Source organism: Drosophila obscura, unplaced genomic scaffold (genome assembly GCF_018151105.1).
Source record: "Drosophila obscura isolate BZ-5 IFL unplaced genomic scaffold, ASM1815110v1 contig_17, whole genome shotgun sequence".
Classification (NCBI taxonomy): Eukaryota; Metazoa; Arthropoda; class Insecta; order Diptera; family Drosophilidae; genus Drosophila; species Drosophila obscura.
In genome coordinates, this window is record NW_024542757.1 from 2,740,612 (window position 1) to 2,757,076 (window position 16,465).

The 16,465-nt window shown below is 43.1% G+C and overlaps 2 protein-coding genes across 2 annotated transcripts; both read left to right on the forward strand.

Annotated features, from left to right (window-relative positions):
• Window positions 1-12,476: 12,476 nt before the first annotated feature.
• On the forward strand, window positions 12,477-13,989 carry LOC111074262 (venom serine protease). Its single transcript, XM_022366988.2, has 4 exons — window positions 12,477-13,084; window positions 13,149-13,247; window positions 13,314-13,479; window positions 13,558-13,989. Exons 1-4 carry the CDS (start codon window positions 12,526-12,528, stop codon window positions 13,943-13,945), a joined length of 1,212 nt encoding a protein of 403 aa, XP_022222680.2. The 5' UTR covers window positions 12,477-12,525; the 3' UTR covers window positions 13,946-13,989.
• Window positions 13,990-14,205: 216 nt separating this feature from the next.
• Window positions 14,206-16,256, forward strand: LOC111074261 (venom serine protease). Its single transcript, XM_022366987.2, has 4 exons — window positions 14,206-14,439; window positions 14,505-14,937; window positions 15,004-15,172; window positions 15,235-16,256. The coding sequence occupies exons 1-4, from the start codon at window positions 14,212-14,214 to the stop codon at window positions 15,608-15,610; spliced, it is 1,206 nt and encodes a 401-aa protein (XP_022222679.2). The 5' UTR covers window positions 14,206-14,211; the 3' UTR covers window positions 15,611-16,256.
• The last annotated feature ends 209 nt before the right edge of the window (window positions 16,257-16,465 follow it).

Genomic DNA, 16,465 nt, shown 5'->3' on the forward strand with positions numbered 1-16,465 from the left:
ATTTTTGCCTCTCCCTCTCGCTCCCTTTGTAAATTTTTCTGTGCTTTGGAATCAAATTATATAGAGATGTAACTGAAATTTAATTAATGACTTTGTGTGCAACGTGAGTGCACTGTTCGAGTATGTGCTAAATGCATTTACAAACAAAAGGTGGGAACAATCTAATAGCACATGCGAGCAACTTCTGATATTTGAGTATTTTTTGTCTGCAACAAAACGGCAAAAGGATTCAAATTTAATTGGAATATATTTTGAATACATGTATTCAATTATTCAGAATTTCTTTTGAGTGAAGCTGCATCTCAAATTTCTTTCAGTTTACGGTTTAATCATGCAAAGGAAATTCCTTAAAAAAGGACAAACTGTTAACATCACTGTAACCTTGGTATTTATTTATATTTTTTGTCCTCAAATTCAGATTATTTTGGGTATACTTTGGGTACTTTCTCTGCCAAAGATGTTACTTAAGCACAGGTAGATGGGTGCATACATAGATATATTTCTCCACCTATATCACCCTCTAACCCACCTACTATCATTCACAAGTTTTTCCCATTTGTAAACCAAACACATGCTTGATTGGAATTCAGAGCTCAGAGCACGCTCACACATATACAACTCATAGGGATTCCATTCAGGGAAGAAGAAGCTTTGCAAGAACACGTTAAGAAAATTTTCAATAAAATATACAAAATTATGTAAAAGTTATTAAGTGCATACAAAGTAGAAGAACAACATGCAACATGCACACCCACACACGGACCAAACACAATCTCAACCACACACACACACACACACCTGCCCACACACTTCTGTTGGCAGGAAAAACTTTCTAATCACGTGGACAAGGCAGCAGTCAAAGTTCTATTACTTGGCCTGGCCAAGAGATGTTGCCAAGAAACACTCTCCCCTGCAGCAACTCCTTCTACACAGCAGTGCGTACATCAACTCATACAAGTTTTCTATTTAGAATATAAACACATGCCTGATTGGAATTTGCATGCAGTTAGCATCTATATATTTTAATTGCTATTATTATAAGGTGCATGCCCAAGAAAAAGTCAATTTAAATGACTGCCTAAGGAATAGAAAAAAGAAGAGCAGCTAAAAGAATAGAAAAGCCTGTGTTCATCAGATCGAATACGTAATCTTGGCTATCAGAATTGAGACGGATGCTGGCTGTATGTATTCTGTTTCCAGAAGGCTAAAAAGTAGCCTTAGTCCCAGCATCGAATTCAGTAAACGGTGGAGACGGTGTTCTCCACTCCCGTTTCATATATGTATGTATGTATGGACTTTTAGTATTCGCCGTGTGCTAACCAAATCTCATGAGAATTTTCCTATTTTTCAGAACTTTTTCATACATTTCCCTTTATTTTTCATTGCAATTTTTTTCTAATTTACAAAGTCAGAGCTCAGCTTGCGCCGGGATGCTGCACGCCCCACTGCGCTCAGCACTCGCTGCCCAGTGCTCATAACTCACAACACCTGGCGGCAAGGTGAAGCGCCAAAAGTGCCGCAAATGAAAAATGCAAGCAGAATTAAATTATAGCCAGTAACGAAACAGTGAAAAAATGCACAAAAAAAGGTGGGAATGCGAGTAAGAGGAGATGAAACGCTGAAATAGGAATAAAAAACAAAGAGTGTAAACTAAAAGTTCAAACAGGCGGCGCAAACGAGTAGTTGGATGACTGCGTTCCGCACCACTGCACGGTCCTGCCTTCGCTGGAACGAAATTAAATCTGAGCGGAAGTAAAGCAAACACTGGCACTAACAAACACACACACTCACTCCACATACATCGCACCCACACACACACACACACACACACACGAAGAGAGTGTCGTAATGATGCTGCAGCAGCTGCGCTTAGATTGCATTAAGTGGGCGGCAGCGGCAGTGGCAGGCTCTGGCTCTGGCGCTGATTCTCTGGCAGCAGAAAGCGAGCAAGCAAAAATTGTAATTTCCGCGCAAAAATCACAAAAAGGAGGCAAAATGGTTCATGTGTAGATGCAATTAAAAATAGAAGATACGTAGCCAAAACAAAAATGGTGCCGATAGAAGTAAGGGAAGGAATGCAGAATTCTGCGCGGAGGGTTTTCTTAGTCTAAAAGCAAATCGAAACGCCCCATGTCATATGCAAACAAATTTACCGAGTAACTCAACATTGACGTAACAAAGGAGAAAACAATGTTTAGATTCTTTGAATAGCTATACGATATCTTCAGTAAAACACACAGCTGTCTTTCAAATCCTTTTCGTTTTATTTAACTTGATTTAAATGTAAGCAAATTAAATGTTCTCTATGCTCGTACATAAAAAATCCAAAACTTCAAGTGATTTGAAACATATTTTGTTACAGAGTACAGAGTCAGAGTAAAAATACAAAAAAAAAACCCTCAGTCAATTATTTTCATATGCACTTTCCCTTCAGCTTTTTCCATATTTTTCCGTTCGTTTCCCACTAATTAAAACATCATATGTAATTTCAGCTTTTCTTTTTGTGCTCACTGTCCCTTTGGCTCCCTTCTGTTGCATTAAAATTAATTTTCGTATATATTTTTATACATTTTTTGTGCGCTTTGAAAGTCGAAAGCTTAGCGAAGAGCAACGAAAAGTTTTTTCTAGTTGCAATTCGAGCTGGTCCCAGCCACACAATATTTATTTCCCATCCTTCATTTTTTCCTTTTTTTTTCGTTTGTAATAAAAATATTATTTTTACAGCGCTCGTTACCTTAACAATGTCCCTAGTCCGCTGTCGAGTCCTTGCCAAAGTTGAGGAATATGTGAGCTGAAAAAAATGGTGCAAGTGTAACAGCTCAAATAACCCCGCGAAAAGCCAGTGCCAGCACCAGCCGAAAAGTTAAAAGTTAATGAGACAACATAACTTTTGTGGTCGTCCAAATGAGTACCGAAAGTGTCCCGGAGAGGAGTGCAACGATGTAGCGCCCAAGGGCCCGGCGTGGCCCACCGCTGGCTGGCCGTGTAATCAATGTTCCTTCTCGTGTGCCTGGGTACAAAATAAAACAATTAAAATAATACGAAAAATAAATACAGAGACCTATTTAATACCCTATCAAATGTATTAAGTGAAATAAATGTTTTAAACCACTGCCAAATCCTTTATGATAAGCTTTCACCTTTCAGAACTTGTATATGTAATATGTTCCACCCATAAACATCTTTCGATATAGCCGTATATACCCTTCTTAACCCTCTTTAATCATGGTACATGGAAAAATTAGTGGAAAAACATTTGCCAGCCCAAAGGGAACTACAGAGACACTTTCAACTGGTGTCTTACGTCGTGTTAACATTACAAAATTTATGCTGTAGTCCAGCGAGTGACAGCCACTGTCGGACACTGCTACATACTGGACACAAGTCTTATCCCCTGGCCAGCATCAGCCATTAATCAGGGAGCGACTCGACTCCTGCAAATCCCCAAACCATCGCATATCGCGCTCTCACAGCTGTCCGTCAAGTGGGAGTCGGGCTCTGGCTCTGGCACTGGTCTGGTGACGCTTATCACTTGCTCCATTGAACGCTGGCCGCGGCGTCTGGCATAAATATCACTTAAATCAGTTGACTTAGCCGGAGAGCCAGGACGTGGCTGGAGGATGGACAGCTGGCCAGGACATATCAACTTGTAATTGTGACAATTGCTGTCAACAAAGCGCCGGGACTCGGGACGAGTACCACCAGCAATGGAATGGGGGTATGGTGGAAGCAGGAAACCAGACAACGACTGCTTAGCCAGACCCTTTTTTGCTATCTCTATCTCTCTATCCACCTCTTACTCTATTTTTAACTCCCACTTTGTGTCTTTCTCTTTCCCTTTTCCTTTGCGTTGACAATTTTTTGACAAAATAAGATAAATGACTTTGTTATTTGGTTGCGGGGAAAATGCTGGCAGATACGTGGGAAGGTCAGGAAGCAAAATGAACGTGTGATGTGACTGCTTACAGAACTTGGCAAATGTTACAAGGAAATTTAAAATTTCAGACAAAAGTAACTTACCGAATGGCGGTGCTGCTCACCATTTTGGGGCTGGGTGTCCACAATAAATTCGCGATTTTGCTTCAGTTTGTTGACTCCATCCTTGATGCTGCTGCTGCTGCTGGGCAATTTGGCTGGCTTCTTTGCCCCCAACAGCAGTTGCTGTGCTCTGCTCGATGGTTCTCTTCATTTTTTTTCTGCTATTTGGACCATTGACTAAGCCAAACAAAGTCTGATGCCCGAATTTATTATGCTCACTCCAATTGCTGGCTGGACTCGTTCTTCTCTGTTCTCTTTTTTGTACTCCTTTTCGGTTTTTGTTGTAGCCTTTTTTAATTCAATTTATTTTTGGATTTATACGTATTTATGCACATGGGATTCATTTCCGCTTACGGTTTTCTAACTTTTCGCGCAAAACCCAGCGAGAACCGTTGAAAAAACTCACTCTTTTTTCTCTTTTTTCAGCCAGCGCGTTTTAATGAAAATTGATGCAGCAAAAGTGCGCAAAGGTTATTGGCGTGCCTAAATTAATGTCGAGGATGTACCCGAACCCGTATGGATGCTGTGGCATTGAGAGATGGCGGCCTGGGTGATCATGAAGCCGAATCCAAAATCTGCATTGTGTTCAATAAAATTTTGACATTTCTTAATTGAATTCCGTTGCACAAAGTTGGCGCCGTCGACGATGAGGAGTAAGGTGCGAAGCGCGAGGAGAGAACTCAAACAAAAGCCAACAAACCAAAAATCAAATTACAACAAAATTCATCCCAGCAATGAAATTTTCACCGCAACACACCACACACACCCCCCTACTGCACGTGTCCGTGTCCCTGATCAGCACATGGGCCAAAAATGTTATAACTTCATTAAATAATTGCGCGACCCGAAATGCAGCGACGACAGCCGCAAGGAGCTGGCGGCCAGAACGTGGCAACGGTGTGCTGGAAAACTTTTCCAAAGGCATCACTAACTGGCAAAAGACGGACGGGACCTGGATCTGCAGCGGACCTGGCCCTGGACCTGGATGGCCAGGTAAGAAGGCAACTTACAACTTGCAACTTGAACCTTACTGTTCAACAACAGCTCAGTCAATCCTGGGTGGAGGGGGGGCTGGGTGTGTTCGTTCGGTCTCTCTCATGCCACACTTTGTTCTCTGCTACTCTGTTCTGTTATATTCTGGTCTGTTCCGGCATGTGTTGCAGGTGCTCAAATATTGAATTTGCGATTTTCCATTGAACATTTTTGGGTCCGTGTTGTGGCGTGGCCTTCAGGGTGTAAATTGGGCAAGGTTTGCCATACTTGTAGTCAATTAGGCAAAATATCGAACGAAATTTGAGTAGTTGCTGGGAACAGTGCTTGGCTGTGACGTGGGTTGAAAGATTCAGAGTGAAACTTCAGATTTAAAATAGTGCATTACTTACTTTTAAACAAAACAAATTAGTTGGGAAGTGTACTAACAAATTTCTGAGATTTTGGCTACTTCCTAAATGTGGCCCCGGGTATTCTGTACTTATAATTTTAATCCACGACGATAGGTTTTATCTATGAATATTATTTAATATTTTTTTGTGATTATACTGGTTATAGTTAACGTATAAATAAGTGCGCTCGTAATACGAGCATGCGTGTGGATCGAGGGAGACTTTGACACCGAACTTCTAATTTGGCATCGCTCTTTGAGGCTTGGCTCTCTCCTCTCTTTGCTCGACGGTCGCAGCTAGTCTTTCTCTGTGTTGTTTTCTCTGCTCCCTGTTGTTAATACAATAAATACCATCGATCTGCTTCATTTTCTTAAATTCCCCGTTGCATGAAACAATTAAAATCTTATTAACGGACTTCATTAAGGGAATATTGAAATAATAAGCCCCACACTTACATATTTACATTTGCCGCCTAGCGGTTTTATCAGCGGTGCAATAATTTACAAATTATCAGCAGTTGCAGCAGCACGGTGGCACCTACCCCCGCATCTCATTTTCAGTAATTTTCAATAAATGCAGCGACTATCAACTGTCTGCCATCGCCGCAGGGCAACACAGGTGAGAAGTGGGCAATGCCATAGGCCATAATGCGTGGGAATAATTTTAATGTTAATTGGCCTATTTAATATGTCAATAAGGTACGTACTCTGTGCCTACCGGGTGTAAAAGTATTAAATTGAAGACACAATTTTGGATCTCTGTGCATCAATACAGTAACGTCTGGCGACGGCTAAGTTTGTACTCAATTCAGTTACTGAATATTCTTAAAGAATCTCACTTTACTTATATTTTTTTTTTTGCTTACAATAATTCAGCTAAATAATTGCCATCCAGAGGTGCCTCAATGATAATGCAGAGCGCATAGGACATCAGCAGGGTGAAGCCAAAGGTCAGCATCTGAGGCACTCGAAAACAGCCGTTGAGCAGGCTATTTTGTTTTTTATCAAACAGAATGGTCCAAAGTAAATATTAGAAAGAATTTTTAAAATACAAATTAATAGACGGCTGGAATCAATTGTGGATGCAGAGCAACAAAAAAACCTTTTGTGATCGGAGATGCTTCCTTCTGTGTGCTATAAACATCTAGTCAAACCCATAAAATTCTCTGCAAGTACCAAGCAGTGCGAACGAACTCCTTGTCTCGCACGATCATATTCGCAATCCTGCTTCGTTTGAAAGTCAAAATACATACAACATACTCGTACATTCCGGTACTTAGAAAGCAATTACGCTTCAGGTAACAATTTAGTTGCTCTTTAGCGATTATTATTATTAGGGGAAATACAAATATAAAAAATCTATTTGTTTTGTACACTTTAATTGGCATTTTTTGTAAAGTTATATTCCATTATTACTATTATCGTTTCTCTACATACAAATTAGGACCTTCATTTTCTTAAAATTTTCGCATTTGAAACAATTAAAATCTGATTATCGGACTTCATTAAGGGCATATTGAAAAATATATAAATAGCCATCACATATTTACATTTGCCGCCTAGCGGTTTTATCAGCAGTGCAATAATTTACAAATTATCAACAGTTGCAGCAGCACGGCGGTTGCAGTGACTATCCACTGTCTACCATCGTCACAAGGGAACAGAGGTGGGATTTTGGTGGGGCATGCCACAGGCCATAATGTGTGGCAATAATTTTAATTTTAATTGGCTTATTTTATATTTCAATTATGTAAGTTCGGTAGGGGAAAAACCAAAAACCAGAAACAGCAAACCAAACAAGCGGACAAGGTGTGAAAATCTGAATAATATTTGTAGCGCGATAGGCATGTGTGTGTGTGTGTGTGTGTGTGTGTGCTCCCTGCAGCACTCATTAGCACAACATGGACACACACAGGGACTCGATTGTTGGTTTGTATGCGGTCGCATGGGGCGTATGAATAATATGTACAAGCATTTCCTGATTCTGCGGTTAGGCGAACATACGCGTACATATAATGGCAACCCACTAGTAGGTTAAAGTGTAAAGAATTTTGTAAAATTAATTTATGGAAACTAACCAAAAGGATTTTCCTCATGTAAAAATTCTCATTTAAAGAGATTCCACCGCTTCGCTCTTGTTAAATTGAACCCCGAGCATTGCCAAGCACTGTACCTGCACGTCCTTCGTTGTCCTTTGTCAACATGTTGACCAAACAAACTGAGGTAGCTCCAACCATAAGCCACCGCCCTCCCCGACCAGAGCAGCCTTTGAACTGCCCATAAATGTCAGGACAACAGCAACAATCGCTTAATTCATAATTAAATTAATTGTTGTAATTACTTCATTAGCGTGTGCTTTCACCCACTCGCTGTTCCCCCCGCTCCTTTGAGCCTTCATTAGTGGCAATTCCCGCACCATTACGAGGGGCTGTTCCATTGTTATGTCCTATGTAAATGACAGCCAAAATGCGACACCAGAATTACACAATTAGGCGACATTAACATTTGATGCGTTATGTTTACCGTTTCGTTTAACTGTTTGCTTCTTCCTTTCTTTCTTCTCTTTCCGTTACCGTTCATATCTAGCCCGCCCCAGGCCACGACCCCTGTGTGGGGGACAGTATCTGCTTATATGTAGCTTGGGCACGCAGGTCCTAAGCCTTTGTAATCGATTGTTGGCTAATAGAAAATTTGTTTGAGGGGCATTACGGCTATTTTTATAACAAAACACTATCTGGGTTAATGAATGTCGTAAAGTGGTTGATGGTTAATGCGCAGCGATGGTTTCACTTAATTATGTAGAATTATAAAGACAATTGAAATTAATAACTTATATTTGTACCTAAAAGTCTACTTAGATTAAAGGCAGGCAGTCTTTCGCACCACAAATAATAGGTAAAATTATATATTAATCTGATCTTAAAGGAACATCTAAGTGTTTACTATCGGTTAAGCATTGGAAGGAAATATAAAATCCTCTAATGTGTATGTCATAAGACATTTGCATTTCAGACTAGTCTTAGTTCATCTAATCATCTACTAAACTGAAATCAAATCCAATTAAATTCGATTTAGATTTGGTTCAATTTATCCCCCTTTAACACTCCATTCCACTTCGTTTCTCTCTGCACTTTCCAGATGCATTCATCCAACATTCATCAAACATTCACAAACATGGAGCATTCAATTAAAATTTGTTGACCATATTAACTAAAACATCAATCGAGGGAAACTCGTTCTCCAATCCCCTCCCCCTCACCATCCCATTCCCCTTACCGCCTCCTTCGCAAAACCTAAAACCAGTTTCCCTGCCATCCCACCTCGCACTGTGCTGCGCTGCAGCCACACACCACGGATAAAACTCAAATGCAAGAGCAGCAAAGAGAGCGAGCGGCGCTTAAGAGAGAGCGCACGTTGAAAGAGTTTTGTAGAAAAATAAAAACTGTGCCGCGAGAGAGACGAGACACACAGGCACACAGAGAGGGAGAAGGAGAGCGAGATAGAGAGAGCGAGATAGAGAGAGCGAGAGCGATGCTGTGGGTGGATTTTTCTTTTTTCACCAAGTATTTTCTTTCTGTTGCTTTTGGCGCACGATTCGTAAACAAATTCTGTGATTGGTTGGAACCAGTCTTTCCCTCTCTCTGACTGAGTGTCTGTGTGTGTTCGCGTTTGGCTGTGTGTAGTTTTTTGCCCCACGTTTTCCTCTTATTAACGCGTTTTTGTGATTGGGTTTGGGTGCTGCAAAAGCAGCGCAGTCAGCGCAGTTTTTTTTCTTTATGCTTTTCCTGCTATGTGTGTGTGTATGTGTGTGAGGAAAATTGCCTATGCGCCACCCCAAACTACTATGCGAAATGACTGTAATGAGCGAGTGGCAGAATGAGCGACTGAGAGAGAGTCGACTGTGGGGCTGGCTGGCTCTCTCCGTCTCCCTTGCACATTACACATACGCCGCGTTATCTATGTATGATATATCTCCCCTCTCCAACCGCGTGCCATAGTTTTCCTCTTGTTGCTTTTTCTAACTGCATTGCCGTTGGCCGCTGCTGCTGCTGCTGCTGCTGCTGCGGCTGCTGTTGCTGTTTCTGTTGCTTCCTCTGCCGCTGCTATGGCTCTGTTAATGTTTTTTGCGTGTTTATGTTAATCGGCGACGCTGGCAGCGGTGCAGCGGCAGAGGCTTTGCTTAGATGACGCCTCCCACCGACCGACCACCCATCGCTGTACATACAGAGTATGTACAGAGTGCGTTGTGTTTTTTATGCATTTACTGGGCGCACATTTTTTGTTGTTTCATTTTTGTTTGTTTTGTGGATTGCCTTCCGTTTTAACTTTCTGGTTTTTTTTTCTACGGCCGCAAATGAAAAACTGTTCACGGCGCATGCTAGAGTGAGATAGTTGGAAGAAAACCCCATTTTTAATTGCAATTTTTCATTAATTAAAATTTGCTTAGTTTGCATTTGAAAAGAGATTCGAAAAAAAAGGAAAATTTGTATGGATTTATTGTGATTGAAGGTGCAGCAAATTGAATGTGTTTCCGCTTACGTCCATACCGTTTGAGTTACAAAATGGACTCCTGAAAGAGGCCGACAGAAATGTCAAAGGCTGTGGGGCAAAGCCGAGAAAATAAAAAGAAAACCCAAATACAGTCTCTGATGGATGCCTCAAATCTGTCGGATTATAGGCCAGGAAACTGAAATTACGGTTCATCGATATCATGAAACGAAAAATATTTTTTCCACATTTGTTTAGCGATCAGAAATGAGAGTCAAAAGAGTTCGCCAACTTTAAAGGCTCGATTTTTATACATATGTATTATTACATAGTTAGAGATATGCAGTTATTTTTTGTATTTGTATCATATAATTCAATGTACTTCAAACACGATTAAGGTAAATGTACAAATGTATGTAAAGGTATATAGATATTCTATCCTCTAGCCTCTAGCCATCCATTGAAAGCCTCCCTTTATGTATATGCATCTGTTTTTTTATCCGCTATTCTGTCAGAGTTTCAGTTTCCCCACTTCGTCCCATAGTAGTTGTTTCTATACAAAGCGTGTTGCCCACTAATTTGTGTGTGTTGCACGCTTTCCATGCCTAGTTCCTGTTACCAGCTAACGGCAATTAATGATATGGCCACAGAGTCACAGCCGCATCAAATGACAAGGCCTGGGAAAATACATTCCACCGCACAAACACACTCACACAGACACATAGAGGCAAACAAAAAGAGAGACACAGAAATATATAGAGAGATAGAACCATAAAAACCCAACCCAAAACCAAAACCAAAAGCAACCCAACTGAAACCCAAACCCAATCACACGCCCAGTCCTGCACTCGACAGCCAACCAATGCATGAAAACGCATTTTCCTCAACGAAAAGTCAAAAAGTGCGTAGCGCAGCCCACCCACCAATGCATAAGCGCAGATACACACACACACACATATACACACACATACCATCACCATCAGATGTGGCAGAGGGAATGCGATTGGTGGAAAGCCAAAACGACCAGAAAAAACTCTAACACATAAACGCGCTGCAGGGCAGGGACGCGAGGGGAACGAGGCAGCCGACCCACACCGACCGCAACAATACAAAAGTCAAATTAGTGGAAAATGCAAATGCATGACAAAAAAATTCCGAGTGCCATCAACAAAAAAAAAAAAAAAGTATCCACTTCAAATGGAGCAACAAAAAGTGTGTGTGACACTAGAAAATATAGACATGGTTATGTACAGAGCAGAAACATAAGCAGAAGCAGTGGGCATGGGGAGGTGAGGCAGGGATGACAACAAAAAGTGTGGCTGCAAAAAGATAAAGAGAAAATTGCTGCCATATTATAATTACACAGCTCCGAGCGGAGCAGAGGCAAAACTGCTGCATGCTTTTAGGCGCTGATTTTTGGTATGCTCGCTTGTGTGCGTGAGTATTTGTATATGTGTGCTGATATTTTTGAATAAAGTCAATTTTTGATAGACACATTGGCCTGATATTCATCAGCATTTACCCGCACCTTTTCAGCCATGATTGCTTTAGTAGCCCCCTATTAATGCATTTTTTATTCCACCAAAATTTAAAGCCATGCCGTGGCCCTATACCGTTTTCATTGTATTTTTAAGAAATTTGGTTAAGTTTTTCCATAGGTATGTAGATTTTCCAAGACCATGCGAGTATTGTGTACACAAAATTAATTAAAGACCAACAAACATTTTCGAGGGGAGTACTTGTATTTTCGCCATGAATTTTTATTTATTTCTTGGCAGTGAAATTTAAAGAAACACTTCAAACCAATATATTTGCACAAGTATTAGATGATAAATAAATTTGAATATTAAACAAAAAATATTCCCACAAAATGCTAACTTTAAATTAAGATTTATAACAATTTTTCTGCCTCAAGCTAATTGGCTGGATAAATAAAAAATAAAAATTGCTCCGATTGTGGTACACAATTGAAAAGATAAAATTTTGCTTTTTATTTTTTCTCTCTCTCTTTATTGTAATCGTAAATTTCTTGGCAAATATGACCAAGGGAAAAAAAACAATCAGTAGCTACTTTCCTGGATCTGGTTTATCTTTAGCTTATCAGGTGGGTTAGCTGGCAAACAATCGTAGCAGGAAAAGTGAACCCGTTGGAACAGATCTACGTAGGTTCTCGTCGTTATTTGCCTCTTAATTAGAACGTATTATTCAAAAAAATGTTTATTTACCCTCGGCTTATGCCTATCGCCAGTAGCGCAGCTGGTGGATAACCCTACTCGATCTGGTGCTGGAATATAAGGCACGAAACATGACAGAGTAGACAGCATTGGCACACAGTAAATGCAGTCACGTCTTATCTAGCAAATGGAATAATGCCAGCGCAGCTATTGGCCAAGTTCAATGATTGAGTAGTTGTGCATTGACCAAGGTCAGTGGGGGGAGTTGCCGGTGCCGCATAACATTGTATTTGAACAACTTCCAACTGTTTTATCAACTGTTGGAACGCGGTCTTTTTTTTTTTTTTTAATTAACTTTGGCTTTGTCTCTGGTATTAGTTGTGGGTGGCATTATCGGGCTGGCCCAGTTGAGTTTTGGCTGCGAAACCGTAAGGTCTGCCCAAAATGTTTAGCCGCTGTCTAATTATCACGGAGCTTCTGCTGCTCTTGGCGCTGTCTCCCGTCGCGCTGGCCTACTTCGAGGGCTGCGATAATACGTACAACCTGAATCCGGGCACAACGTACGTGGAGTCCCCCTACTATCCCAGCAGCTATCCCGCGGGAACATCCTGTCGCTACAAGTTCAAGGCACCCGTGGACTATTCCGTGCAGGTGCAGTGCACCATTAGTCTGCCCCAGAACAATGGCCAGTGCAGCTCGGACAACTTCTGGCTGGATCCCGAGGGAGACCTGTTGATGCGCGGTGCCGAGAACTTCTGTGGCAGTGGCAACTTCGCCAGGGAGTCTCTCTTCACCGAACTAGTCTTCGCCTACATCTCGACGGGCGGGCAGGGGGGCAACTTCAAGTGCACCCTGACCACAGCCAGGCAGAACTGCAACTGCGGCTGGTCGATCAACTCCCGCATTGCCAATGGCCAGCAGGCCGCGGACAATGAGTTTCCCAGCATGGTGGCCCTCAAGGACGTCACCAGCCAGCAGGCTTCCTTCTGCGGCGGTACCATAGGTGAGTGGGGGCGGGGGGGGATTCTGGGGAAACTGACTCACAATTGGCATCCATCCTGCGTTAGTGTCCCATCGCTACATCCTGACCGCCGCCCATTGCACGCTGCAGATCAAGCAGGCCATCAATATTGTGGCTATTGCCGGAACCAACAATCTTCAGAACCGTAAGTGATGGGAAATCCAAGCCAATACGAGACATTGCCTAAGCACAGACTCTTCTGCTCGAACAGCTTCCAGTTCAAGGTACTACCAGCAGTATGCCATACAGCAGATGATAACCCATGAACAATACGAGGATGAGCCCGATGTGAAGAACGATATTGCAGTTCTCATAACAGCCAGCAACATTCTTTGGTCACGTGGTGTGGGTCCCATCTGCCTGCCGCCTGCTGGCACGTGAGTACACAGAATCCCCCCTCTCTATAGAGCTCTCCCTTTCGCCCTCTCTTTTTCTAAATCGAAATCCTTGTGCAGCTCCCAGACATTTTCGTATGAAACTGTCGATGTGATTGGCTGGGGCACACTCTTCTTTGCCGGACCCACATCCGCCAGCATGCAGAAGATCAACCTGATGGTGGTGAACAACCAGGACTGCCAGACCGAATATAACGATGTGGCTGCAATATATCCAAATCAGATTTGCACTTACGACTACTCGGGCAACGCCCGCGACTCCTGCCAGTACGACTCTGGCGGACCCGTCATCCTGCGCTCCTCCAAGCAGTTCCTGCTCGGTATCATCAGCTTTGGCAAGAGCTGTGCCGCCAACTCGTATCCCATGGGGGTGAACACACGAATATCTTCCCACATCAGCTGGATACGTCAGAAGATTGGCTACTCCAATTGTGTGGTCAGCCTCTGAGACGAGAATAAATGTGTGTGACTGGGAACTTGGTTCGTTGAACATTCGTTTTCTTTTTAGCCTTAAAACCTCCCTTCAAGGTCATGTAAATACTAGCCGGGGTAGTATTTCCTCACCTTGACTTCAATCTCTACTTTGACTATGGCCAATATTTGTTATTTCCCAAAGATATGTGAAATATTCATTCTTATCTGCTTAAGGTAGTCCTATATAAAGTGGATCTGTAAGTGCTTCAGATTTATAGTAACATCTGCTGGCGTTCCATCATGTTCGGGCTGAAACTTTTCAGTTTTGTTGTGGCTTGTGTCGCCATCAGTGCATCATCAGTGTACGGACAGCAGCAGTGCACCAGACAATATAATTTGCTGTCGAATCAAGTGATTAACATAACCAGTGCCAACTTTCCGGGCGCCCTGCCAAGTGGCAGCAGTTGCAGATTCCGCCTGAGAGCTCCCAGCAATCATGTGATCCAATTGAGCTGTCGCTACGAAGTGGTGAGTTCTGGAGTCCTGTAACGGGATCTATGATTCTATCTCTGACACAATCATTCCCCGGCTAGTATCCCGATACTTGCGGCTCGGAGTTTTTGTTTGTCTCCCGCGACGGTGACTTGCAGTTCCGCGATGGTGAACGGTACTGCCGCATGGGCCAGATATCGCGTACCTCCAACTTCCAGTCCCTGGCCCTGGCCTACTACTCGAGCAGTGCGCAGAGCCGCCAAAGGGCGCGGCTCAGCTGCCAGGCCGTGGCTCGTCCGGCGCCCTGCGACTGCGGCTGGTCGTATCCCAATCGCGTTGCCAACGGCGTGGAGACGGCCAAACACGAGTACCCCTCGATGGTGGGTCTCAGGGACTTGGCCTCCACTCTGCCCATCTTCTGTGGCGGAACGATCGTGAGTGATCGGTACATTGTGACGGCTGCCCACTGTACGGTGCGTCAGCCGGTGGCCACTCGCTTGCTGGCCCTTGTGGGCGAACACGATCTCAGCTCGGGTGAGTGGTCCGGAGGGTTGGGTTCGGAGGCAGTCTGTGCGATTCTAAGCTCCATTATTTTTGCAGCGAGCGAATCAATCTATGCTGCCCAGCACCGAATTCTCAGTATCATCAATCATCCCGCATACACGGTCACCAACTCCGGAGATCTCAATGATATTGCACTGCTGCAGACGGCCACACCCATGGAATGGTCGAGGGGTGTGGCTCCCATTTGTCTGCCCATCCGGCAGTCGTAAGTGCAGAAATGTATACTGACTTTTATAGGCTTCAACATTCCCGTTAAATCCCACACAGCGACAGTACATTCAGCTACCAGAACGTGGACATTACCGGCTGGGGCACTCTGGGATTCGCCGCCGCCAAATCGAACACTCTGCAGAAGGCCACGCTGCTGACCATGGAGAACTCGGTGTGTCGGCAGCAGTACAACTCCAGCATCGCTGCCAGCCAGCTGTGCACCTACGACTTCAGCGGCCGGGGCCAGGACTCCTGCCAGTATGACTCTGGTGGCCCAGTTATCCTGCGCCAGCGCGAACGAATGTATCTGCTGGGCGTGATCAGCTACGGGCGGGCCTGTGGACAGCCCTATGGCATCGGTGTCAACACTCGCATCACCTCCCACATCAACTGGATGTGGCGCTATGTGGGTGGGGCGGTTTGTGTGCGTTAAGGATGTGCAGCATTGATTGCTGTTAAAACACAGATACGAACGCCACACACACACACACATACACATATATATCTAAAACTATATACAGCTATTGCTTAGCTCCTTGGCCTCGGCCTCGAGCATCCATCGTTGTCATCGCAGTTGTCTTGAGTTTGCCAAAGTGTTGACAAAGGCCTTAATTTGCATTTAAATTAAAAAGCAGTGACATGTCTTTGCCTACATTTAAACAACATGCAGCAGCCACCCCCTCCCCCCATTCACAGCCACATCCTCAGCTCGGCTCTTACCAATCAAATCCCGCTGGCCATAAAATACCGTTAGGCATGGTAGTTATTTTTATAAGCAAGAAAGTTTTATGCAATACTCTGTCATCAAACTTATTCGACTTATTCTCGTGTTCCATTTCCCAGCTAAAGAAAAGAGTGTTTGGTGTTCGGCCAGACTATGGAATTTATTTCTAATACTGTTTTGCATTTATTGTAAAATTGCAGACTTCACGCATAATTGTTGTTGTAATTGGGCACTAACTCAATTTACAGTCTCGCTGTTGCTGTTGCTGTTGCTATTGCTCTCATCTCAAATTGCATAAAATTTAGTCAAAGGCTAGGTCCCCGCCTCCGCCTCTAGCTAGTAGCATCCTGCAGCCCTGGCCACACTCGACACTGATGAAAAATTAATAAATGTTCATCTGCTGAAGATTGTTTTGTGCTCTGTCAATTTTTTTTATTTTTTTATTTTTTGTTTGTTTAATTGGCCCAAAAGAATGTCCTGGCCTGAGTCGCACTCAAATTGAATTGTTATTGGCTATAAATTTATTATGATATTTATTTGGATAAATTTCCTGACTTTGTGTAT

What these genes read in the sequence shown, in the direction of transcription:
- LOC111074262 (XM_022366988.2), top strand. Translation starts at nt 12,526, where the DNA reads ATGTTTAGCCGCTGTCTAATTATCACGGAGCTTCTGCTGCTCTTGGCG. An exon ending in CTTCTGCGGCGGTACCATAG is followed by an intron (nt 13,085 to 13,148) that starts GTGAGTGGGGGC and finishes ATCCTGCGTTAG; the next exon opens with TGTCCCATCGCTACATCCTG. An exon ending in AACCAACAATCTTCAGAACC is followed by an intron (nt 13,248 to 13,313) that starts GTAAGTGATGGG and finishes CTGCTCGAACAG; the next exon opens with CTTCCAGTTCAAGGTACTAC.
- LOC111074261 (XM_022366987.2), top strand. Translation starts at nt 14,212, where the DNA reads ATGTTCGGGCTGAAACTTTTCAGTTTTGTTGTGGCTTGTGTCGCCATC. An exon ending in CGAACACGATCTCAGCTCGG is followed by an intron (nt 14,938 to 15,003) that starts GTGAGTGGTCCG and finishes TTATTTTTGCAG; the next exon opens with CGAGCGAATCAATCTATGCT. An exon ending in TGTCTGCCCATCCGGCAGTC is followed by an intron (nt 15,173 to 15,234) that starts GTAAGTGCAGAA and finishes AATCCCACACAG; the next exon opens with CGACAGTACATTCAGCTACC.